Source organism: Apis laboriosa, unplaced genomic scaffold, assembly GCF_014066325.1.
Source record: "Apis laboriosa isolate Shangri-la unplaced genomic scaffold, ASM1406632v1 scaffold28_cov147, whole genome shotgun sequence".
In the NCBI taxonomy this organism is placed as follows: domain Eukaryota; kingdom Metazoa; phylum Arthropoda; class Insecta; order Hymenoptera; family Apidae; genus Apis; species Apis laboriosa.
This window is the reverse complement of record NW_025222687.1, coordinates 270,987-296,325: the sequence shown is the minus strand read 5'-3', so window position 1 is coordinate 296,325 and position 25,339 is coordinate 270,987. Positions and strand designations below refer to the sequence as shown.

Genomic DNA, 25,339 nt, shown 5'->3' with positions numbered 1-25,339 from the left:
CTTTAATTCATTTAACGATAAAGTCACTAGATTATTTAGGCAGATTTTTATGAATATTCTTTTTGGAAACATTGTAAATATTTAATAATATTTAAAAATATATCTTGTAATCTAATATCTAGCGTAAATAAAATTTACGCTAATAAAATAAAATTGAATTATTAAAACAAATTAATATGTAAAGAATTTATATGTGTTCATAAGACAATTTTTCTAATTTATTATTCTACTAAATAAAAATAAAATTTAAAAATTATAAAATATAAAATTATATTGTAAAATTTAGTTAACTTAAATAAGTTATTCTCTTCAAAAATTTCAAATATTTATTTTATAGAATAATTATAAAAAATTTTTGTAATTAATTATACGTTATGAGTTGAAATAAATTTTTTAAATAAAATAATGAAAAATTAAAATTAATTCATATTTATAAAATAATTAATTTAAAAAATAAAATTTTGAAAAATATTTTATACAATTGCATTAAATAAATATTTAATAATATTAAATTAAATTTATTTAAATTAATAGATTAATTTTAATTAATTTGACATAAAAAATAATATGAATTGTATTTTGTTGACACGTGTGTATAATTCTTCATTTACAATACAAAAAAGTGCAAATTTAATTAGAAATGAATTTTTGGATTATTTTAAAAAAGATTTGGAGCATACTTTTATTCGATCAAGTCCTGTTATTTCATTTAATGATCATACAGTTGCATTTGTTAATGCTGGCATGAATCAAGTATGTTTTATAATCACAAAATAATATTTTTTATAAATATTCACTGAAAAATTAATATTACTGTAATATATTAATTATATTATTCTTATGAATAAAAAATTTTAACTATATATTTTCACGATTTCATTTATATAGATTTTATTAATTTTTTTTTAGTTTAAAGGGATTTTTTTAGATTATTATAATTCACCTGTAACGAAAGTTACAAATTCCCAAAAATGTATAAGAATTAGTGGAAAACATAATGATTTAAATATAGTTGGAAATGATAGTTATCACCATACATTTTTTGAAATGTTAGGAAATTGGTCTTTTGGAAGTTATTTTAAAGTATGTTTTTAAAAATATTTTAACATATTTTATTATTTTTAGTTTTTAATTTAAACTATAATAAATATAGATTTATATTTTTATATAGGAAGAAGCTTGTCGTTATGCTTGGAATTTATTAACAAAACATTATGGTATTAAGGAGGAATTTTTGTATGTAACATATTTTAATGGAGATGAAAAATTAGAGTTAAAGCCTGATTTAGAATGTAAAGAAATTTGGTTAAATATTGGAGTTAAAAAAGACAAAATTTTACCATTTGGATCACAAGAGAATTTTTGGGAAATGGGTATATCAGGACCATGTGGACCATGTACTGAAATACATGTAGATCATACAAAACAGTTGAAAAATCGATGTATGCAAATTAATAAAGGATACAGAGATCTCACAGAATTGTGGAATATAGTTTTTATACAATATGAACGGTATGTTAATTTAAAAAAATTGTTATTTTCATATTTTAAAATAAATATATGGATATTTATATTAATATATTATTTTGTATAGAATAAATATTTAATATTTTAAATATGAATTTTCTTTTTTTTTTTTAATTTTATATTAGATTGCCAAGTGGTGCAATAATACCTCTATCAAAACATTATGTTGATACAGGCATGGGATTTGAAAGATTAGTTGCAGTATTACAAGGGAAACAATCCAATTATGATACAGATATTTTCCAACCATTTTTTAAAGCTATTCAAAAATATACAAAAGCACCAGAATATAAAGGCACATTTTGTAATGTGAATACTCTTGATAGTGGATATAGAATTTTGGCAGATCACAGCAGAATGATTACTGTATCATTAGCAGATGGAATAATACCAGAACAAAGGTAAAATTATTTTGTAGTTATAAGTAATATATTATTTATATACATAATGATGATATATTGTAATTTCAGCAATAAACTTAGAAAAATAATAAGAAAATCAATTGATGTAAGTGAAGAAATATTTAAAAAAGAGAGAATACTTTCTGAATTATCTTATATTGTAGTAGAAACTTTAGGTAATATTTATCCAGAATTGCAGAGCAATGTAAAAAAGGTATTATATAACAAAATATAGTATGGATATTTATATTATTATATTAATAAATTTAAAATTTATTTTTTGCATATATCTGATTATATGATATAATTGAAATTAGATACAAAAAATAATAGAATATGAAGAAGAATTATATAGAAGATTAAAATACACTTCTGGTAAACAATGGATACAACTTATTAAAACGTATCCTCAATTGAACTCAATTACTGAATGGTTATCTCCTGGTCTTAAAGATGGATATAAATATCTTCAAAACATACATAATGATTTGTATGTATGTTTATAATTTATAAATATGCAGAATTTATATCAAATAAAAAAATTATTTTTTTATATTATTAGACTAAATCACAAAACTTAGATTAAATTATTAGACTAAACTAGACTAAACTAGATTATTTTTTCTTCTAAATTTTGTACACTATTAGAATTTTTTTTTATTAAATATTATGATTATTATCTATCTTTTTGGCTTTAGTTATAATAAATTATAATTAATTATAATAAACATGAATTTAAATGAATATGTGAATATCAGGAACAAAGTATTAATTGATCAAAAGAATTTGATTTTTGGCTCATGTTTTTATTATATTTTTATTTAAGTTTCAATATATTTGGTATATAAGTTTCAATATAATTGAATAGTTAAGGAAATTTTTTTTTATAAAGTTTTGATTTTATGAATTTTTATTAATAATATTGTAGTTACATAAATTAAATTTTTATTAGCTATCTTTAATTAAAATTACTAAATAAATATTATATACAGTTCATATGCAAAATGGTTCAACTGGGATAAGAAAATCTTTTGAATAATTTTGATATTATTAAATAAATTTAATTATTTGAAAATTTAAAAAAGCAATTTTTTTAAATACAATTTTATAAATTATATGTTGTCTAATATTGTTTATTTTATAGAAAAATAACTAAAATATTACCAGGAAGTGTTTCTTTCAAACTGTATGATACATATGGATTAAATAAAGAAACAATAAAAGAATTAGCAGAAATTGAATGTTTATATTTTGATGAAGTAGCTTTTTATAAAGAATTAGAGAATCTGAAGAATCGATCAAGAATTGGTCTTGAAAAGAGTAATTTAATAAATATTAAAAAATCATTAGAAATACTTGAAAAAAGTTATGTACCTAAAACTGATGACAGTTTTAAATATAAATATGTTCTTAATGGAAATAGTTATGAGTTTCCTAAAATTGAAAGTAAAATTCTGGCATTAATTATAAATGGTAATTATAAATGGTAAAAATTATCCATTGATTTATTAATATTGTTAATTATAATAGAAGAATATACAATTTGTTTGCTGTAGATAATGTAATATTAAACAAAACAAACGAAACAAATAATGATATATGTTCAATAATTAATAAGAACATTGCAAATTATAATACAGAATCAAATAAAGATGAAATAGGAATTATACTGGATAAAACAGTCTGTTATTCATTAGAAGATGGTCAAATATCAGATAAAGGTTTTATTTATATACAAAATTTGATTTTTAATATAAATAATGTGAAGAAAATTAATGGATATGTAATACATTATGGAAAATTTTCACATGTTTATTTAAAGTAAGTTTTAATTTTAATTTAATTTTAATTTATATTTATTATAATATAATTATATTATAATATATTTATATATTTATATATATATTAATATATTTATATATTTATTAATACAATATAAAAAATCTAAAAGAATTTATTCATCTATTCATAGAAAAGACATTGACAAATTAAAAATTGGAAATAGTTGTTTAGTTTGTATTGAACCCAAATTTCGTATAAAAACAATGCAACATCATACTGCAACACATTTATTACACGCAATAATACAACAGAAAATGCAAGCAGTTTATTTGCGTTATTCTGCTGTTTTCCCATATGCTTTAAAGTGTCAGTTTAATTCATTTGGAGAAAAATTTTCTTTTAAACAATTGAAAGAAATTGAAGAATTTGTAAATACTATTATAACAGCTAATGTTCCAGTTACTACAAAAGTATTAAATGCTATGCAATTATTAGCAGAAGATTCTGTAACATTAATACCAGGACAAATTTATCCTTATAGAGACATTAGAGTTATAGAAATTAATTTCCCGAACTTGAAATCAAAGTAAGTATTTTTTAAGAAATAATATTAGAAAATTATACATTATAAAAGTGTCTTTTTTTTTAATGTTTTTTTTATTTAATAAAATTGAATATTTTTTTAGAGAAACATGTTGTGGTACACACGTACTAAAAACAGCAGAACTAGAATATTTTTGTTTTCTTAATTATTCCTCAAAAGGAGCATCAAATTTTACTCTTAAAGCAATTGTAGGATCACTTGCAAAAACTGCTAAAATGGCAGGTAAAAATATGCAATATAAAATTTTGGATTTAGAAAATAAATTGAAAAATGGAAAAATTACATGTGAAACATTTAAAACAATTAGTAAAGAGATGCAGAATGAACTAAAAAGTGCAGATATACTAATACCATATTTTATTAAAGAAGAATGTTTAACAAAATTAAATGATTTAAATAAAATTACTCAATATAATAAAAAATAGTAAGTATTGTGATATTGGTTTTTTTTTAATAAAATAAAAATAATATTGAGATATTAATTATTTTCAATTTTATAATAAACATAACATTACATATAATTTATTAATTACAGGAATTTATTCAAAGGAATAAAAAAGTATGGATTGAGACATTTGAATATGATCTATATAAACAGGTTTGTTTATTTTTTCTTTTTACTTTTTAAAACATTATTATTTCAAAAATTTTTTATTTTTGAAATAATACATTTTTTTGTTATTATAATTTAATTATAATAATAATTTTTTAACATTAATAATGTAAAAATAAAATAATCTAATTATATGTATATAATGTAATGTATATTTATATTTAATATATATTTTATTTTTTAATAAAATTTTTTTATTATAATTATATTTAATATTATAATTTATTTATTTTGATAAAATAATTTATTAATATTATTATTTATATTATTATAGCATATTAATATTTGCAATTTTTAAATACATTTATCTAAATATTATTTTATATATATATATATATATATATATACTCATAATTAAATAGATATTATTAATTATAATTTAACTGAGAAAAATTAGCTTGAACATTTAATTGAATTTACATTTCTATTTTTTAATAAAAATTTCAAATATACTTACATGTATTTATATAAAATTTTTTTTTTCTTATTTATTATCAGTGATCATATTCATAAACTTTATCATAATACAATAGAAGAATATAAATTATAGTAACAATATAAATATTATTATTTCAATATTGTACATTATAATTTGCAAATTTTAAATCATTAATAATTATAATTTAGTTTTGCAGTCAAATTTTAATAATTTATATTTATTGTAAAAATTTCAATTTTTTATTTTAAGCATAAATATATATAATTTCAAAAATTATTTAAATAATATATAATAATAAAATATATTATAAAATTAGAAATATTGTATTTATTAATTATTCTTATTACTAATTAAAAAAAATTAGAAATCTGTTTTATAAAATGATATATATATATATCTATATTAATATTAATTTTATATAGCCATTATATAATAAAAATTTTTTTTACTATATTACTATATATATTTTTATATTAATAATTATATATATATTTGTATTATTCATTATTTTTTTACATGGTTATTATAAAAGAGTGTCAATGCATTCCATTGCTGTTTATGTAATAATATATGTGGTCTTTTTTGCTGTATATATGCTATTGCTTCTTCTGGAGTCCATTGATTCTTCTAGATATACATTATAATATAATATAAAATGTTTGATATTTTATTGAAGAATTATAAAATTTTTTAAAAAATTTAATTCATATATTTTCAATTATCTTACCATCATTAAATAACATCCAACTAATGTTGCACTACGTGTTCTCCCTGCTTTACAATGTACATAAACACTTTTGGGATAATTTTTATCAAAATTAATAGAATTATTTAATGTATTTGCAACATCACGAAATTTATTGATAAAATTTACACCAAGATATAACTTTTCTTGTGAAGGTGATTCAAAAATATCTGTTACAGATAACTGTAAAAATTCTATGTTATTTTTATTCCATTCCTAGAAAATGTATAATATTAAGCAGTTAAATATTGTTTATTGATTTTGACATTATTTTAATATATTTATTAAAAAATTTCATTTACATAATAATTTCAATATATATACCTTTTCATTGGAAAACAACCGTAATTCATAATCTTCATTCATTGAAACAACAGCTCGAACATTTTCTTCAGCTATTAACTAAAATTTTATAGATCTTATTTTTCCGAACGTAATTTTTTAAATTTAAATTATATATGTATACATTTCTTAAATTTTTTTTAAAATATTTATTATCTATTTCTGAAGTTTGAAAATTAATTATTAATAATATATTATTCATAATATTATAATTATATACCTGTTTTGTCATACTTCGAAATGGTAAAGCACCTAATATAACAGTTTCATCAATTCTATCGTACCAATTTCTCGATGAAATTTTTTCCATTAATATATTATAAACTAGTGTTGGATAAAATGTTATCCTTGCAAACATTGCTGTTATAATTTTAATTCATTAATAAAAATAATTATTACAATTTAAAATATATTCAATGAAATAATAAATCAATTCTAATATAATATATACATATATATTATAATTTTATATTTAATTTATATTATAATTTTCATTCATGAAATAATCCTATTAAAAATATTTTTTCACCAATGTCTTGTTGAAACTTACAAACTGTTATAACATTATAGAAAGTTCCCTAAGTGAAAGTAAGAATTATATGTACGAAGAGGGGACTGTACATTAACATAATGGTACGTAATGTTACGATATAACAAATTCGTAAAATTAGAAAATCTAAATAAGATAATATAATTTAGATTAATTTACAATTAATTTTGAAAATTTCTTTGAAAAAATTATACAATTATATAAAAAAATGTATGTAATATAAATATAATATGAAGATAATTTATATATTAAAAATAAATTTTTTTTTTTGAATTACTATATATTATTGCAATATGTATATTGTCATATACATTTGATATAATTTATAATTTAATATTTCAATATGCATTAAAATAATTATATAGTATCTCTAACACTATTTTTACTAATTATTATTTACATAAAATTATAGATATTTCAATTCAGTTTTTTAAATTTTCTCAATTTATTGAATTATATATAAACAAAAAAAATATGTATAAATAAATTTAATAATATATGATACCTATATATTCTATATTGAATTTCATCTTGTTGATAATAATGATAACAAATCTTCATCTAAACAATAATAACCTAATTCTCCTTTTCTAAATAAAGAGAGAAGATATTCTGCTGCAAATTTTAAATCTGGCTTTATAATTTTTTTACCATCATAATTCTTAATTTTTAAAGTTTTTTTAAATTTTGCTGCAATATATATAAGAACATCTGATATATTATCAGATGGTTTTGTTAATCCTAATTTTTCTACATATTCAAATCGTTTATGTTTATTTAACCAAAATAACAAAAAATCTGCAAGTAATTCTGGCCCTATTAAATGATCTTGCATACAATTAGCTAATGCTAACTTCAGACCAGTATTTATATCATTTATTTTAGGAATTAAAATTCCAGGTGTATCTAAAACATAAATATTTGGATTTTCTGATATTTTAACTCTTGTTGATACAGATCGTGTAATGCCAGCAATACCACCAACTTGTACAGCACTACTTTTATGCAGGATATTATTTCTTAATCGATTGATTAATGATGATTTTCCTACATTTGGAATACCAATAATCATCATTTGAAATGAAGATTCTTCTGATCTATTATGTCGATTTGATTTTTGAATTAATTTTTGTGCTAAAGGTATTAATTCTCTAACACCTTCACATTTTACATTTTTAAAATTAGTAAATAATATATTATATAATCCCTTCTTATTTAAACTTTCTATTATAGAATCCTTAAATCTCATATCACTTAAATCTATTTTGTTTAATATAAAAATATGAGGTTTCAATCCAGTTAAAACATTATTAAAATCTGCATAATGTCCAGAAATTGGAATTCTTGCATCATGAACTTCAATGATACAATCTACATTTTTTAACTGATTCTGCATTTGTTTTAATCCTTTACCCATATGTCCAGGGAACCATCTTAATACACTTTTATTTGCTAAATGAAAAGTATCACGAAATTTGGGTGCTACATTACCTAGACTCATTTTTTTGAGATAATTTTAACTTATATATTCCTTTTGAAAATTTTCCTGAAATAATATTTTTATCATACAATATTTTTAATTAGTTAATAAATCTGTTATAAATGTCAAATTTTTTAATAAATATATTTAGCATTTACAATTTAATTTATATATATGTATAATATATATTTATTTAATATATGTTTTAAATATATACATTTAAAATATTGATATGATAAAAAATTAATGGTTACCTTTCACAAATTCTATTCCGAATATATCATAATAACAATAAATAGTTTTGGATACTACCAACCTTATCATTGATTCTTCCTATGTTTATGTATATTCTTCATTTAGGAAAATATTCAAAATATTAAATATATAAATATATTAAATTTTTAAAATTAAACATATTAAAATGAAGTAAGGAAAATTTATTTAGAGATTGATATAATAAAATAAAACATATGACTACAATATGATAATAAATATTTTATAATAAATGGATAATTAAATGCATGTTAAATTTTTTTTCTTTTGATAAATTTATAAATTTAGAATATTCACATATTCTTATTTTCTATAAATATATGTATATATATAACTAAAATATATAACATGTTTGTATATCATGTATATTATAAATTAACTAAAGTCGATTATAACAAAATTGTTATAATCAAATATTAAAAAATAAACTTTTTTTTTAAATATTTTCTTTAATTTTAAAAATGTAAAATAAATAAGTATTACATATGAAGTAAATTTTTTAAATGTTTTGTAATTTCTTATATTTAATTAGTTTTATATAATTATATGTATACATTATTAAAAAATAAATAATCTAAAAATTAATTATTTTATTAATGATTTTAAATAAAAATTTGTATATAATAATATGTTAATAATAAATTTATATATAATAATGAAAATAATTATAAATTAAGAAAAAAAAAGAAATTGTATTTTTCACAATAGGTTTTAAACATGTAAATAAAATTCAATTCAATAAAAGTTTTAATTCAGTCAGAAGTTTTTTTGTATCGTGATAAACAAATATTTTATAAAATTGCGAGAAAACGCAAAGCATCAAAACTAGTAATTTTTAGTAATTTGATTGACGGTTTGTATCTAAAATCTATGTATTGTACATTTATAGATCAAAAATCCCTAGAAAAAATACTATAGCATTGATAGAAATGTAATATTCAGATTTATTATTATTATTATTATTATTATATATTATTATTAATATTTATTATTACATAAATAATAAATATGTATATATAAATAATAAAATCATATAAAAAATATGTATTAAATCAAAAACTAGATAAATTTATTTAGTGAATTGTATGTATAATATACTAAAATGCGAATTTCATTCTAAACCTTAATTTATATTTAAATATTTAGATACGAAATTTATAAATATAAATTAAATATAATTTAAAATATAATTTATTATTTATAATTCAGATTTATAATTAAGATAATTTATAATCTATAGTTAATTTAAATAGATCAATATTTTTAAATTAACTATTTTTGTTTCTAGATTATTTTAATGATGATACGAACTTGACATAAAAACTTGGCATAAAGTTTCGTTCACGATTGCGCACAGAGTTGGTTCGCGGTCGTGTAAGAGTCCACATGAGCCTGTTGCCAGTTATTGATCCTGACACGATTAAACAACACTGCATTGCTGTCAACTACGAAAACAATTCTGATCACGCAGCACTTGTAAAAACGTGGCGATAAATTGTTACGGTAACGTGTGCGTCTATATTTACACAAAGTACTATGATATCGAAATGTGCTGTAGTGCCTCTTCGACGTCATCGTTGTTCTGTCAAAATGTAGAAGTTTCGTAAGACTCGAAATATCGATGAGTGACACTTGTACCATTTGTACGGGAAGATGTCATCGGTAGTTTTTTGCGGAAAAAGAAACTTTTAAATAGAACATATTGAAAATTCTTATTATTAAGAAATTTGTAATTTTTTTTAAACGCATTTTTTAAAAACTACGTATTTTGACTTGGAACTCTAAGAAGAATTGAATTTGTATTGCTGCTGCACATGTGATCCTTTAGGTGTTATCTTCGATTCGTAATGAAGAAGTTTACAATTAAAGGCGTGCTTGACGGTTTCCGATCGTCGGTGCCGCAACCCGTCAAACCTGATCAAGAAATCGTCGAAAATTTACGGCCGGAACATTTTCAAGTAAAAAAGGTCAGTGACAATAATATATTATTAATTTTAAGTTATACATATATAAATAGACTTTCAATTATCTTATTTAATTTTAAAATGTATGAAAGTAATTTGCGCATGTTATGTATTTTCAATCTACAATGTTATTTTCTTTTGAAAGTTATATTTCTAGTTTATAATTGGAATGACCCAATTAAAAAATATTAATTGTATTCTGCGATTTATTTTGAGGTTTATCTTTTACATATTTTACTATGATTATATGATTTATATATAATTATGAAATTAATATATTAATTAGATACATATTATTACATGTAAATTATTAATATATAATTATATGGTAATAAAGTAAAATTATCGATGTTATATTATCATCGTGGAAGTAGTTTATGCTATGATACTGCTGCTATTAATCATATATAGAAGCAGTTGAAAATAATTATAAAAAAGATATTATAAAAAAAATTAAAAATAAAAAGATTTAATTATACATATTTAATATATCTTAAATGTATTCAAAATTGTAATTATTATTTTAAAGTTAATATAAATATAATTATTAATTTAAATAGATAATAAATAGATATAGATTAAATAAATCTATTTGTTGGTAAGCAATATTTTTTTCAAATATTTTTTGATATATCCATTTTCGATAAATAATATTGAATATAGGGTATACACGTTGAGAATTAGTATATATATATATATATGCAAGATTAATTAATTAACGTATATTTCTGATTTAAATATAGTTAAATTAAATAGCGATTATTTGTTATAGAAGATATATATATATATATATAATGAAAATAATAATATAATTATGACAAATATCATGAAAATATAAATTAATTGTGAGAAAATTAAATATAAATTAAATATAAATTAAATTATGAGAAAATGATTCAAATTATATAATAAATAAACGAAAGAATAAAATCTATGTAAGAACCTGTATAAAAATACTTTCTTATGAATGTTAATTGAAATTTTTTTTTAAAATATATAAGTTCTCAAATTACTTTACTAAAGAATATGTTTTAAAATTTTAAATCGATCTTTAAATCGATTTATTTAATTCCTATTATATTAATTGTTCTAAAAAAAAATTTATATAAATTTAAATAAAAGAATTAATCATTATTTTTAATTTTTTCAAAACTTAACATTTATTTCTTCATTTAATATATGTATTAAACATTTTAATCAATTAATATCTTTAACATTTTAAATAAAAGAAGATTATTATATTATACGAAAGAAACATGCACTTGCATGATGCATATCTGATATCGATAGTTTATCCTAAGTATATGTATATAATATATTATCAAGCTAACATTTGTGGATCGCGTATCAACGTGACATAGGAAAATATGAATATTATTTTAAAATTGTTTAAACCTAATGATGAAAATTAATTCGAATAAATGAACTTTTTGGCAATAACTTTACAACATATTAACATTATTTTAACAGCATTTTTTATTTTAACAACATAAACAAAAAAATTAATAGAATTTATATAAAATGTACATAATTATTTTTTATATATAATAATTATTTACTATATAAATATTTTATTTGTATTTTTAATATTTTTTAGAAAAACAAGTTTAAAGATTTAATCTAATTTCTTGAAATTTTTTATTAATTTTTTATTTATTATTTATATTATTTATTATTTATATTATATTAATATGTATAGATATAAACGATCAGGATATAATAAATTCATATAATAAATAAAAACATTGTTTTTAATATAAAGTTTTTTATAAAGTATGATTTATAAATATAATTTTTATAAAATATGAAGCAACAATTAGGAATATAAAACTCAAAATTCATAAAAATTATGCATAACATTATCGATAAATAGTTGTATTTTAACATTTTAATTCATTGGATATTCAAATAAATTTGTTATTTTTAGAAAGAAAAAACTCGAAATGTAAAACTTTTAGAAGATTTAAAATTTTTATATTTTTGATAGTATAATTATAAAAATATTATATAAAAATGAAGATATTATTAAAATATTATTGAATATATATTATTATATTAAATAAAAATAAAAATATTATTATTTAATAAATAAAGTATTGTTTATTTATATTTAATATATATATTTATTTATATTTAATAAAATATATTTATTTATATTTAATAAATTTTTATATAATATATATAATATTTTTTTATCTTATAAATTTGTTCTATAAAGCGGAAAGTATGATTAAAGTATAAATTTTTTCATCACTTTGTAATGTTGGCTATTTTAAGTAAAGGAAATATTAATATATAAATATGTAAACATAATTTATTGTTTTATGATATTGAAATTATTATTTTTCTAGCATTTTTATCAATGCATCTTTCGATGTATGAATTTTACGATTAATTATATTTTTTATTATTCCACATATTTAATTCAAAGTATAAAGCGATGTTTAAACTAATGTAACAAACATTGCAAACATTGCGCGCATAAAAGAGGTTACTTTTAATGGAAGTGAGTGCAGGCCGGGATTCGACACAGCTGTGTCGATAGCAATATCGAAACGAATTTCTCTATCTTCTATGTCATGCGTATCGGTTTATGCACCTTTAAAAAACAATTATGTCACCTATATAAACTGATATAAACTGTTATTGGCAAAATGAAATTTCAACTCAAGGTACATAATAATCTATTATAATGTAATACACACGATATAAAATAAAATGTTAATATTTCTCAATATTCTTTACTATTCATGAATATATATTGTATATATTGATTATACGTGTGATTATAGATGTTTAGAAGCGTAATTACGATAATATTAAACGGAAATTATTGAACAGATTTCTCGATTTTTAATAGACATGGAGGAATATCTTTTTTTTTTCTTTTATAATAAAGATGTATAAAAGAGCCTTTAATATTATAAAAAACTCCTAAAAAATTTTAATTGTTTGATGAAAAATTTTTTATATTTAAAAGATTATACGTAGAACATTAAATTTCTGATTTTCTTATCTTTTTTTATACTTTAGTATAAATATATAATTAATTTTTAAAATGTAAAAATGTGCGTTTTGCATAATTATATTAATATGTTGTTTCAGCAATATGATCTTGCAGAAAGCAAATGTTAACTGCTGATACCATGAAAAATGTTTACTTAACAGGATTTTAACATTCAAATTTTAATTATTTTTTAAATATATTTCTAGTTTATCGTCAAAAAATTAATTTGTATATGTATTATTGATAACATATATATAAAATACTTACTGACAAAAAATCAAAGTAGATTAAAATTGAAATTTAATATAAAATTTATTAAATGCTTGTTAAAAATGATTTAGAATTTATTTAAAAGTTATATAATTGATTTTTTCGTTTTACAATTTCAAGAATTTATTAAAAAAACTTTATAAAATTAATTTCATATTTAAATTTCAAGATATTTAAATATTTAAATTTCAAGACGTTTAAAATTTTTTAGTTATAATTTCTACAAATCATTAATTAATTTTGTAAATTATTAATCTGGATTATTTATGAATAGAAGTAGATTGAAAAAAATATATAATTATAAATTTTATTTTCATTTTAAAAAATGATAGAAAACACAATTAATATTGTAAAAAAATCTATTTTTCTGGAAAATCTTCTCTAATAGACAACATTATAAATATTGAATTTTTAATTAAATTCTTTTTTTTTTATATGTAGGTATATTCCAATAGAGTATTAAGATATCAAAAAAATAAACATCTTGTAAAAAACTTGATCTCGGTATTTAAATATGTTACTAATCAAATGAATGTAAAATGTTTTATCGTTAAACGTTAATTGTAAGCAAGTAAAAATGTACGATATAATTATATTCACTATAACATATTGCATTTTCTCGATTAGATTACAGATTATTAAGCTAGTTTCAATTGCGTGACTCTTTTTGCTTAGCACACTTTAAGTCTTAAATAATAATATTAATTTTTATATTTAAAAAAAAAAGTTTAATCAATATAACGATAATGTTTTCAAATATTTAATTAATCCCCCTATTTAAAGTTCTATATGTTTTTTGTATTTCGTATTTTATCGTTACATATTACACACCTATACTTATTTATACCTACCTATTTATACCTATTTATACATAATTATACTTAATGAATACACCAGATTTAATTATTATCCATAAAACAATCGATGTCAACGAGTTTTTCATAAGAAAAAATAAAGTTATAACGTGAAATCGACAATTTGCTTATTACAAATACTTAAAAATACTTTTATGATTCATTGCAGGCTGAAACGTGTAAAGTATGCAACTTGTTACATATACTTTTTGAGTATACGTAACACAAGTACTTAGTCAATGAAATCTCAAAATCTTCTATTATTAACGTAATTTAACGCGATGTTTATTTGACGTTTATCTTTAAAATAACACTTGATTATAATACTTAATAATAATGATACTTAATGAATAAAAAATTTAATTGATAGAATAATTATACGTATCATGCGTATCGTTGTCACATGCAGATGTACGTGAGATTCATTCGTACAATAAATATAAATTATAAATATATTTATGAATTATCAGATCGTATTATATTAAAGTTACACAAGAATGTTGTTACAGTTAGATAAGAGGGTCAAAAGTAAATCAATTTGCATTTTTGCATAAATTATTCGATAGACATTCCATGCAAAGTAATAATTAAGTAATCGTGCAAATATATTATCACGTTGTTATTTTTGCAATAAAGCTAATTTTCCAACATTTTTACGACATGCCATATTTGTTCACCGTTCAAAACGATTAATTCGAAATATATCGTTAATTCTCAGGCAAAATATATAAAATTTGTACTCGTCCAATTTTCTGAATTTATCTATCGCTTTTTAACTAATAAAAAAAAAAAAAAAAAAAATCGAGAGATTCTATTTGTTCGATGCTTCCTCTTGAATCGCTGATGTACACTCGCGTACAATCGCTTCGGCATTTTTATACCGTGTATCAATNAAAAAAAAAAAAAAAATCGAGAGATTCGATTTGTTCGATCCTTCCTCTTGAATCGCTGATGTACACTCGCGTACAATCGCTTCGGCATTTTTATACCGTGTATCAATTTATACGAGTGTATTGGATGCTTAAAGTTGGGCAGTCTACGTGGCCGCAACACTGTAACAAGGAACTGTCGGAAATTGACCAGGGACCACCTCCGGAAAGTTAAAATCGGGCATATCGGGTAAGGCGGGTAGTGTTCATAAGTTTCGTATTGCTGTATTTTAACCTACTTCTCCGTTCTGGTGAAATGGAACGAGGGCAGTTTTCATGACCAGTGGAAAGGCAGTAGTGCTGCATCAGAATCGATTTTAACATATATCTATCTTTTAGGGCGTCAAATTAATCCTAACTCTACTTTGTCCCAAATTTCTTCTTTCTTTATCTTCTTTCCCATAGATACATTTTTATCCCTACTATACTATACATTACATTGTATTATACTTGTTCATTGATTGAACAATCACGTGTAAAATACACGTACTTGATAGATGAAAAGATACGCGATACTTGATGACGTTTATCAAATTAATTAGAATAATTCTAAACAAAGCATCGATTAAAAAAATGTACCAAAATATATTTCTTTTTTCATGTTGATTTTTACAATTTTTACAATGTTGCAATTATTCGAATTCGTTTTTTGAAAATATATATATATATATAATATACTTTTTTTTGATGTTGATTTTTACAATGTTCCAATTATTAGAATTCATTTTTGAAAATACATATATATATATAAAATATATAAAATAATATACCAAAATATATTTTTTTTTGATGTTGATTTTTACAATGTTGCAATTATTCGAACTCGTTTTTAAATATATATATAAAATATATAAAATAATATACTAAAATATATTTCTTTTTTGATGTTGATTTTTACAATATTGCAATTATTCGAATTCTTTTTTTGAAAATATATATATATATATAATATATTTTTTTTTGATGTTGATTTTTACAATGTTCCAATTATTAGAATTCATTTTTAAATATATATATATATAAAATATATAAAATAATATACCAAAATATATTTCTTTTTTGATGTTGATTTTTACAATGTTGCAATTATTCGAACTCGTTTTTAAATATATATATAAAATATATAAAATAATGTACTAAAATATATTTTTTTTTGATGTTGATTTTTACAATATTGCAATTATTCGAATTCGTTTTTGAATATATGTATATATTATATTTTTATATTATATAATGTAAAAATAAACGTTCGTCAAAGTAGATAAAATTATCTATAAAAGATACGTGGTATAAATTTATAAATTTCTATACCTCAGATTTGCTTTGGACTTTGTTTTTCTAAAGGCAAAAGAAATTACTGCCACAGGCAATATTCATTTGTAAAGAATCTGTCTCGCAGTTCTAGTAAAGATACATCTAGAAAATCTTTCTTAAATATTCTCTACAATAGAACATTGCACATCCTAATTACAGCCAACTTATCTCAAGTTTTTAACAAAGCTTTGTCCATTTTTTTTTTTCACATTCGCCGTAAATCACACCTCCACCGTTTTTCCTTTCCGTTAAATTTCTAAATATTGATTTAGAATCGAACCGAATGAATTTATTATTCAAAATTTATTACCGATCAATTTTTAAACATTTAGACATTACAAATTGATCAAGATTGCTCTTCTTTACTTTCCAACTCGATATTATTGATTAAATTCGTTCAACGAGAGATATATTATAATCTTAAGATATATTATAATATATCTTATATTGGAAATACAATTGTATTATGAATTTGAGGTGGATTTTCCATTAATAATGCAACTCTAAATCGATTCTTTTCTTTACATTTTATTCTTCCATTAATTATTTTATTTATAATTATTTTACATTTATTTGCTCTTCATTTAACCGGATCTTCTAACCCTTTAGGATCAAACTATAATAATTATAAAATCTCATTTCATCCATACTTTTCAATTAAAGATTTATTAGGATTTTATTTAATTTTATTAATTTTTATAATAATTAATCTTCAATATCCATATTATTTAGGTGATCCAGATAATTTTAAAATTGCAAATCCTATAAATACTCCAACTCATATTAAACCTGAATGATATTTTTTATTTGCATATTCAATTTTACGAGCAATTCCAAATAAATTAGGAGGAGTAATTGGTCTAGTAATAAATCAATTTTAATTTTATATATTACTATTCTTTATAAAAATAACTTAATGAATAATAAATTTAATTTATTAAATAAAATTTATTATTGATTTTTTTTTAATAATTTTATTATATTAACATGATTAGGAAAACAATTAATTGAATATCCATTTACAAATATTAATATAATTTTTACAACAACCTATTTTATATATTTCTTCTTAATATTTTATTCAAGAAAAATATGAGATAATTTAATTTGAAAATCTTATAAATAAATATTTAAAATTTTAAAGTTAATGAACTTGAACAAGTATATATCTTGAAAATATATTATAGAAATCTAAATTTTCTATTAACTTATTAATTTAATATTAATTCTTTTAATATATAAGATAAGATATATTATCTTATTAATCTTAAATTCGAATACTTTAATTCAATTAATCCCGTGGGATTAATTCACACTTTTTATGATCTAACGTCATCTAAATAATCAATTGATTCCTATTAATTTGACGCGTAGCATCAACTGAGAACATTATCGCGCGCTTAATCATCGTGATATATATATTATAGTTATCTAGCAATATCTTAATAACTATCGTGCTTGTAAAAAGTTGTAATTACGTGTACTTTTTTAAAAGTAAAATTGTCAAAAAATCAATACCTTCTAAACGATTTTCTAAAATATACATTTTTTTCTTTATTTTATTAAATATTTGGGATATTATTTTTATTTATTCATTTTTACATTCTTACTATTCTCCGAAAACGTTAAACAGGGAAACGAATATTAATTATGTACTGCTACTTAACAAACGATACGGAGCAAATGTTTGATATGCGGTTATATTTATCGTTCCGGAAAATAGAAAATGAGATATACGGTGCATAATACCTCCAACTTCTTGACATACAGTATTGACAGCAGTAAAATAACGAATGCCCCCTTACTGATATATATATATATATATATACTGATTGTCAGATAATGAATAGACATTGAAATTACATTATTACTTAAATAAATAGTATGTCGAAAGAAAGAAATTTCGAAAATATTCTCGAAATATAAATCTCGAAAATATTCTTGTAAATATATATGGAATTAATCTAAATATATTTACAATTATAATATAAATTATTAATCTAATAAAAATAATAATATTTGATTGATATTTAGAAATAATTTTAAATTCATTATATATAAAATTTAATAGAGATTTAAAAATGAATAAAATTCGAGATTGGATTAATCAGAAAATTCTTGGTAAAATAAAAATTGGTAAAAGTATAAATATTCAATTTAAAGATAAATATTGATTAAATGATGGGTCAAATACTTCATATAAATTTATCATTGTCAATTTCATTTTTTTAATGTATATTTAGTGTATTTTTTTTTTANAGAAAATTCTTGGTAAAATAAAAATTGGTAAAAGTACCAATAAATATTCAATTTAAAGATAAATATTGATTAAATGATGGGTCAAATATTTCAAATAAATTTATCATTGTCAATTTCATTTTTTTAATGTATATTTAGTGTATTTTTTTTTTATATTAAAATTAATTAAGAATGAATTTATTAATAAAATAAATAAATAAAAAATAATTAAATATATAAAATAAATTATAAATCAATTTATAGGTATTATTTGTGGAATTAAATTTCATTAGAAGATAATTTTAAATACTATATTTGATTTAAAAGATCAACTCTTAAATTTCAGACATCTAATGAAATTTTAAAAAATAATTTATAAAAATTTATTTTAGTTTGACAAACTAAAATATATACAAATCATTTAAAAAATTGTTTTCGAGTATCGTGTTTTCAGAGAAACTTTATTGGAATATTCCAATACCGCAAAAGAAAAAAAAAAAAAAAAGAGTAGTTTGACATTCGTAATTTTTATTTAAACGATATATAGAAAGGAAATAAAAGGATAAAATTAACATTGATTGAAATTGTATAATATAAGCCAAATATACTTATATTGAAAGCTGAAAGGAACAATGCTATCTTTTATCTTATATCGTTTGTTCTGCAGCCCTTGTGGGGTTGAATAGACTTTCAGCTGACTAAAGCAGGAAACATGAAATGAAACAAATGCTTTTATGTTTCAGACATTCAGACATGGCTTTCCACATCAACCGACAGCAGTGGCATTCGATCCAATTCAAAGGCTTCTTGCTATTGGCACTAAATCAGGATCTCTTAGAATGTATCCTTTTTTTAACATTAATACGCTCAATTTGAGATCAGGTAAATAAGTACTGCTTTCACAAACATTCCTGATAAATCTTCATTTTCTTTTCGTTCTTCAGCCTCTCTTTATGATTGAAAATTAATAATATAAAAAAAGAGAAAGATTAACTTATCTCCAAATAATTGGAAAAAATTTTTTTTCTAAATCCTCCTTGCAAGTCTATAATAAATAAAAGAATACGTATGCATTTTGCATTCTTCATTCTACGTACTTCGATATATATACGTGAAGGATTTATTACGATAATCTTTTCTTTCAAAAAAAAAAAAAAAAAAAAGTTTTAAAATTTATTCGTATTATTTTTTCGATTACCTTTCTTCAAAGATTTCAAATAATTTTTCAAGAAATATCATTTGAATGGATTAATTAACATGGTGCCGTTGGTTTATGGTTCGTCAACCGTGTGCTCTTTCACGTGGGTGCTTTTATTGGTCTATTCCGACTAAAGAGTTATCAGGTAGTGAATGCTCATCACAGCTCGATAAGCTTCCTAGTTGCCATCGAGACAGGTAGTTGCGACAAAGTAACTACTTTCATCCGAACGATGCGCTTTATTGCTCGATAAAATCTCTCTGTAAAGAATCGATCCTGTATCTATGAAGAATGCAGAAAATCAATGCTTGCAAGCCAGAAGTAAAATTATAAAATATAGGTGTTCCATCTCTCCGTAGAGATAGAAAGCGAGGCACGATTTATTTAAAATGTAATCTCTGTTCATTGCTGTTGTTTGTTACGTCGATAAAATAAATGCTCAATGTGTGTATATATATATATATATTTCCTTAATTAAAATAAAACAGTTTGGGCCGACCAGGTGTAGATGCGCACGTGAAACACGAAGGATGTACAGCGGTGATACAATTACAATTTTTAATCAATGAGGGAGCATTGGTTTCCGCCACTGCAGATGATACGTTACACCTATGGAATTTTCGCCAGAAAATACCACAGGTTGTGCAGAGTCTAAAGTTCCAAAGAGAAAGGTCAGTTTTTTTTTTTTAAATATATATACGATTTCTTTTTCCCAATTAATTTTCATCGCATTCGTAATAATCAATCAACGATTTTACTAATTTGTTCCCCTTTTTTCATAATTGAATAAAAAAGAAAAAAAAAAAAAGAAAAGAAAAGAAAAACAGAAATATAAATAAACTCGATGCAACAAACGATTTTTAAAAGAATCGAGTACGACTGTAAATATATTATCTATTTATTAAAATTTTACACGTGTAAATGAGTTGTAATATATTCCGTATATTTTCAAACAGAATAACGTGCATTCACCTACCATTACAAAGTAAATGGCTGTACGTTGGTACGGAACGAGGGAACATTCATGTACTCCATATCGAAACATTTGTCCTTTCTGGATATGTAATTAATTGGAACAAGGCTATCGAAGTGTGAGTATGCAAATATCTTTCTATGTAAATGTGTAATATTAATTATATTATAATTATATTATAACAATTGCGTTATACGTACATATACGTAGAATAAACAGCGCGAGCAACACACATTTTCAATTTGTAATTCTGTTTGAAGATTATTGTTACTATGTTTATTATACTTTTGATAAATTATAAAATTTTATAATTACAAAATAGGCAATGTGTTTGTGCGTAGATTAAAAATATTCTTTATGCAATTTCGAGTTAATACGAGGAAATTAATTGTATATATATTGTATTTAAATTTCTTTCACGTTTTTTTAAATTATTTCCGTGATAATACAGAAATAATATTTTTAAATTTTATGATTAAAATATCGTTAATAAATAAATTAAGATAAGTGCATATAATTTTAAAAGAAAATTAAAAAAAGAATATCTTAGAATTCAATATTATATATATGTTTTCAAAAAGATGAGTGAGATTAGAATTAAGGAATTTAATTTGTAATCATAAGTACGTCGTATTAGAATGTGTGAATATGTATAATGTGTGAATGTATGGAGGGAACATTAATCCGTAGAACAATATATTAGTATATAGGATCAATTTTAAAACATGCATTATCGATCGTTAAAGTTTATTTAAAAATAAAAGGGTTTAAAGAGGGAATGAAAATATAAGTAGATTAAAATTTAATTTTTAATGGGAGAAACATCAAGAAAGTGATCAATGTGAATAATATATGTGAATCTTTAATGGAATACTTGGTAAAAAATTTTTCAATGGGTTCTTGATTAGCAAAGAAGGATGGGAAATAATGTTATTCATAAAAGTCAAATTCTAAAATTAAATATTATAAATATAAAAATAATATTATTTTAAATGTAAAATCTGATGTATTGATTCTAAATGATTTAAAGTATCCTATATTAATTATTATTTAATACTCTTTTAAGTTTCATCCATTCTTCCTTACTTTAGAGATTTTACTTTAATATGGAATAGATATTACAGCTTTCTTGATATCACAATAATATAATGTTATAGATATATATTATAGAATATTCTAATTTGTCTATTCTTTTTTTTTTCTCTCTCTCTCTCTCTAAAAACTTCATTTTCAGGATTTTACCAGATAACATGTATTATTATGTATACGTTACGCATTAAGCACAAGCACAGCTTTCATTGTATTTCGTGCATCTATTTTAATTTCTTGTTTTAATTTTTATTTTTTTTTTATTTTTTTCGTGTTGTTGCAATAGATTATGATTACATGATTGTATGTACTAATTCGTACGAAGCATATATTAAGCATACTAACAAGATACGTTTATTTGGAAAGAACCAAAGTATACAGAGAAGTATAAAGTCAACCCAAGCTTAAATGAAATCAAGTATTTTTGCAAAAGAACATTATTGTGCACAATAATTGGTTGAATTGTGTGTGTAAAAAATGATTATTTGAATACTTTTTTGTAAAACATGATGATACACGTATGTTCGAATATAGAAATTAATCCTATAAGTAGGCATATAAATTACGTATGCGAACACGATACATATACATTTATACAACAGCGCATACTTACAATTACACATACACGCACACGTATATAATATATGTATATATATTTTCCAGATCTAGAAAGACCCATCCTGGTGCTGTAGTACACTTGAGTGATAATCCTTTAGATTTGAGCAAGGTACGCGTGTTTTTTGAGTACGTTTTATTTTGCATTATTCTCCATCCTTACCATGACGTCATACCTTACATTTTTTAATATTATGTCGAATTATGAAATGAAATCATGATGTTAGGGTATATATATATATATATATATATAGGGTATATATATATATATTCTCAAGGTTCATTTTAACATTTTTTATAAATCCTTCTTTAGGGTGTTGATTGTAACAAGACTGAAGAAGTGTGAAGTGCTTGCATGTTGTGTGTGTGCATGCGTGCATGCTATTACTGTCGTACAAAATGATTTAACGAAATTATTTCTTTCCGATAGAATCGTTTAATTTGTTACTAATACGTGTGTTATGCAGATGGAAAAGTAATGGGATAATTTTTTATATTTTTATTCCATATATCAAATTGCGACGAAAATTAAAATTTTTCTTTTTGTGGTAATTGTTTAATTTTTATTTAAACTTATTCGCATTTTAATTATATATTATAAAATATTTCGCAACGAAAATGCAAATATAAATTTAAACGTATATATTCGTCGATTCATCGATATTTATCAATCGTTCTCTACGATTGAATTTATAATTTTCTTTTTCTTTTCTTTTTTTTTTTTTTTTTTATTTTTTTTTTATTTGGACATAAATATTTATTTCAATTAATTCTATAATTAAAATGCATCGTATCTTCTTTTCGTTTGCATTTTTAAATCCCATTACATTTATATCGCTTTAACAATGCATAATGGTGTTGCGTTAGTCACAGAATATATAAAGAGCTTAATAAAAGTTTATCTCGCAATCATGATCACTCATCTTTTTATACATTTTACACGAGCTCATCATTAATATAATTATATTGATATCAGAATTAATATATCTATATACATATGTATATTATGTAAATTGGACTGGTTTTTATTTTTTAATATTAAAATTTCTGTATCTCATTTCATGGGATCATTCCAATCTATGTAAAGATTTTTATGCAAACACATTTTTCATATTGCATATGTTTTGCGTATTTTAAATTATATGTTCAGCAACAAATGTGTTATCTAAAAATTTAAGGAATAATTTAAAACGAAAATAGAATAAAATAGAAAAAACATTATATTTTCGGCTTTATTTTTGATTAAAAATACTATTTTTAATTAAAAATATATCGAAAATAGGTATCAATAAATTTCCATATATGAACAAATATAGAGAAAGAAACAGAATGAACATACGAACGGCAGTTTAATTCATATAAATCTAGAAAGGAAGACTACGAAACTTATAAAATTTCTTCGACTAATTAACACAGATAAACTCGAATTAGATGGATTAAATAAAAATCCAACTTCAAGCAAAGCATTAAGATAATTTTTTTAAAATAAATAAACTCATCATTAATAATAAGATGGTATATATATTCTACCCGTACAAATTATTTTAAAACTCGATGAAATCGTATTAAAATTAAGAAAAACTTTAACCGCTATAATTCCGAAGATAGTGTTTCCCGATCAATGGATGAAAGACCATTAGAAGCGCCAAACTTTGCTCTTTAAAACGCCTTTTCATTTATCTCGATACGACTTCCTGTTCCCGAGATATCGTCGCATAAAGAAAAGGTAATTTTTAATCATTTACCTTAAACCCGATTAAAACTAGGTTATTAAAATTAGGAGAAATTTGAATCGCTATAACTTTAAACACAGAGATTCCCGGTCAATGGATGAAGGATCGTTAGAATCGCGGAACTTTGTCCTTTAAAACGCTTTTTCATTTATCTCGATACGATTTTCGGTTGCCGAGATATTTTAGCGTGAAGAAAAGAGTAATTTTTAATCGTTTACTATCTTCGTCCTCGTCGCTTACTCGGTCGCTTTCGCTCGAATCTATTCTAACTGCGGACAAATGACAGATGCGAAAAACTGTAGTACTCGTTCCCAGATAGAAAAATATAGGTCAGTGGATTCAGCGGGCCCATTCATAATCTTTACACCGTCTTAAGCATTGCGGACACTTCGAGTCTTT

General features: G+C 21.3%; 4 protein-coding genes across 12 annotated transcripts in view; 2 read left to right on the top strand and 2 right to left on the bottom strand.

Annotated features, from left to right (window-relative positions):
• The first annotated feature begins 564 nt into the window (after positions 1 to 564).
• Positions 565 to 4,892, top strand: LOC122714271 (alanine--tRNA ligase, mitochondrial). Its single transcript, XM_043935473.1, has 11 exons — positions 565 to 753; positions 910 to 1,083; positions 1,172 to 1,512; positions 1,653 to 1,928; positions 1,998 to 2,142; positions 2,246 to 2,418; positions 3,073 to 3,401; positions 3,485 to 3,749; positions 3,901 to 4,296; positions 4,397 to 4,738; positions 4,850 to 4,892. Coding segments are annotated over exons 1-11 (2,628 nt in total). The 5' UTR covers positions 565 to 567; the 3' UTR covers positions 4,851 to 4,892.
• A 937-nt stretch (positions 4,893 to 5,829) lies between these two features.
• On the bottom strand, positions 5,830 to 8,549 carry LOC122714273 (phosphatidylglycerophosphatase and protein-tyrosine phosphatase 1). Its single transcript, XM_043935477.1, has 5 exons — positions 8,495 to 8,549; positions 6,674 to 6,813; positions 6,436 to 6,513; positions 6,094 to 6,327; positions 5,830 to 5,993 (listed from the first exon to the last, which is right to left on the bottom strand). Exons 1-5 carry the CDS (start codon positions 8,502 to 8,504, stop codon positions 5,871 to 5,873), a joined length of 585 nt encoding a protein of 194 aa, XP_043791412.1. The 5' UTR covers positions 8,505 to 8,549; the 3' UTR covers positions 5,830 to 5,870.
• Positions 7,501 to 8,900, bottom strand: LOC122714272 (mitochondrial GTPase 1). 3 transcript variants are annotated; one of them, XM_043935474.1, is made up of 2 exons: positions 8,800 to 8,900; positions 7,501 to 8,549 (listed from the first exon to the last, which is right to left on the bottom strand). In XM_043935474.1, exon 2 carries the CDS (start codon positions 8,502 to 8,504, stop codon positions 7,530 to 7,532), a length of 975 nt encoding a protein of 324 aa, XP_043791409.1. In that variant the 5' UTR covers positions 8,505 to 8,549; positions 8,800 to 8,900; the 3' UTR covers positions 7,501 to 7,529. The 3 variants fall into 3 exon arrangements, with proteins under 3 accessions (XP_043791409.1, XP_043791410.1, XP_043791411.1); XM_043935475.1 differs by having other exon boundaries at positions 8,738 to 8,815; XM_043935476.1 differs by lacking the exon at positions 8,800 to 8,900 and adding an exon at positions 8,642 to 8,684.
• A 1,263-nt stretch (positions 8,901 to 10,163) lies between these two features.
• Positions 10,164 to 25,339, top strand: part of LOC122714270 (syntaxin-binding protein 5) — a 41,500-nt gene continuing 26,324 nt past the window's right edge. For 6 of the 7 annotated variants that reach the window (XR_006346617.1, XM_043935470.1, XM_043935472.1 and 3 more), the window contains exons 1-5: positions 10,594 to 10,723; positions 20,076 to 20,173; positions 21,019 to 21,201; positions 21,487 to 21,621; positions 23,256 to 23,319. Coding sequence is in view for 6 of the 7 variants with exons in the window: in XM_043935470.1 (XP_043791405.1) it covers positions 10,604 to 10,723; positions 20,076 to 20,173; positions 21,019 to 21,201; positions 21,487 to 21,621; positions 23,256 to 23,319 (600 nt within the window). In the remaining variant the exon portion in view is untranslated. Of the gene's footprint in view, positions 10,260 to 10,584; positions 10,724 to 20,075; positions 20,174 to 21,018; positions 21,202 to 21,486; positions 21,622 to 23,255; positions 23,320 to 25,339 lie in introns of those variants that run through there. The other variant, XM_043935466.1, reaches the window with a different exon arrangement.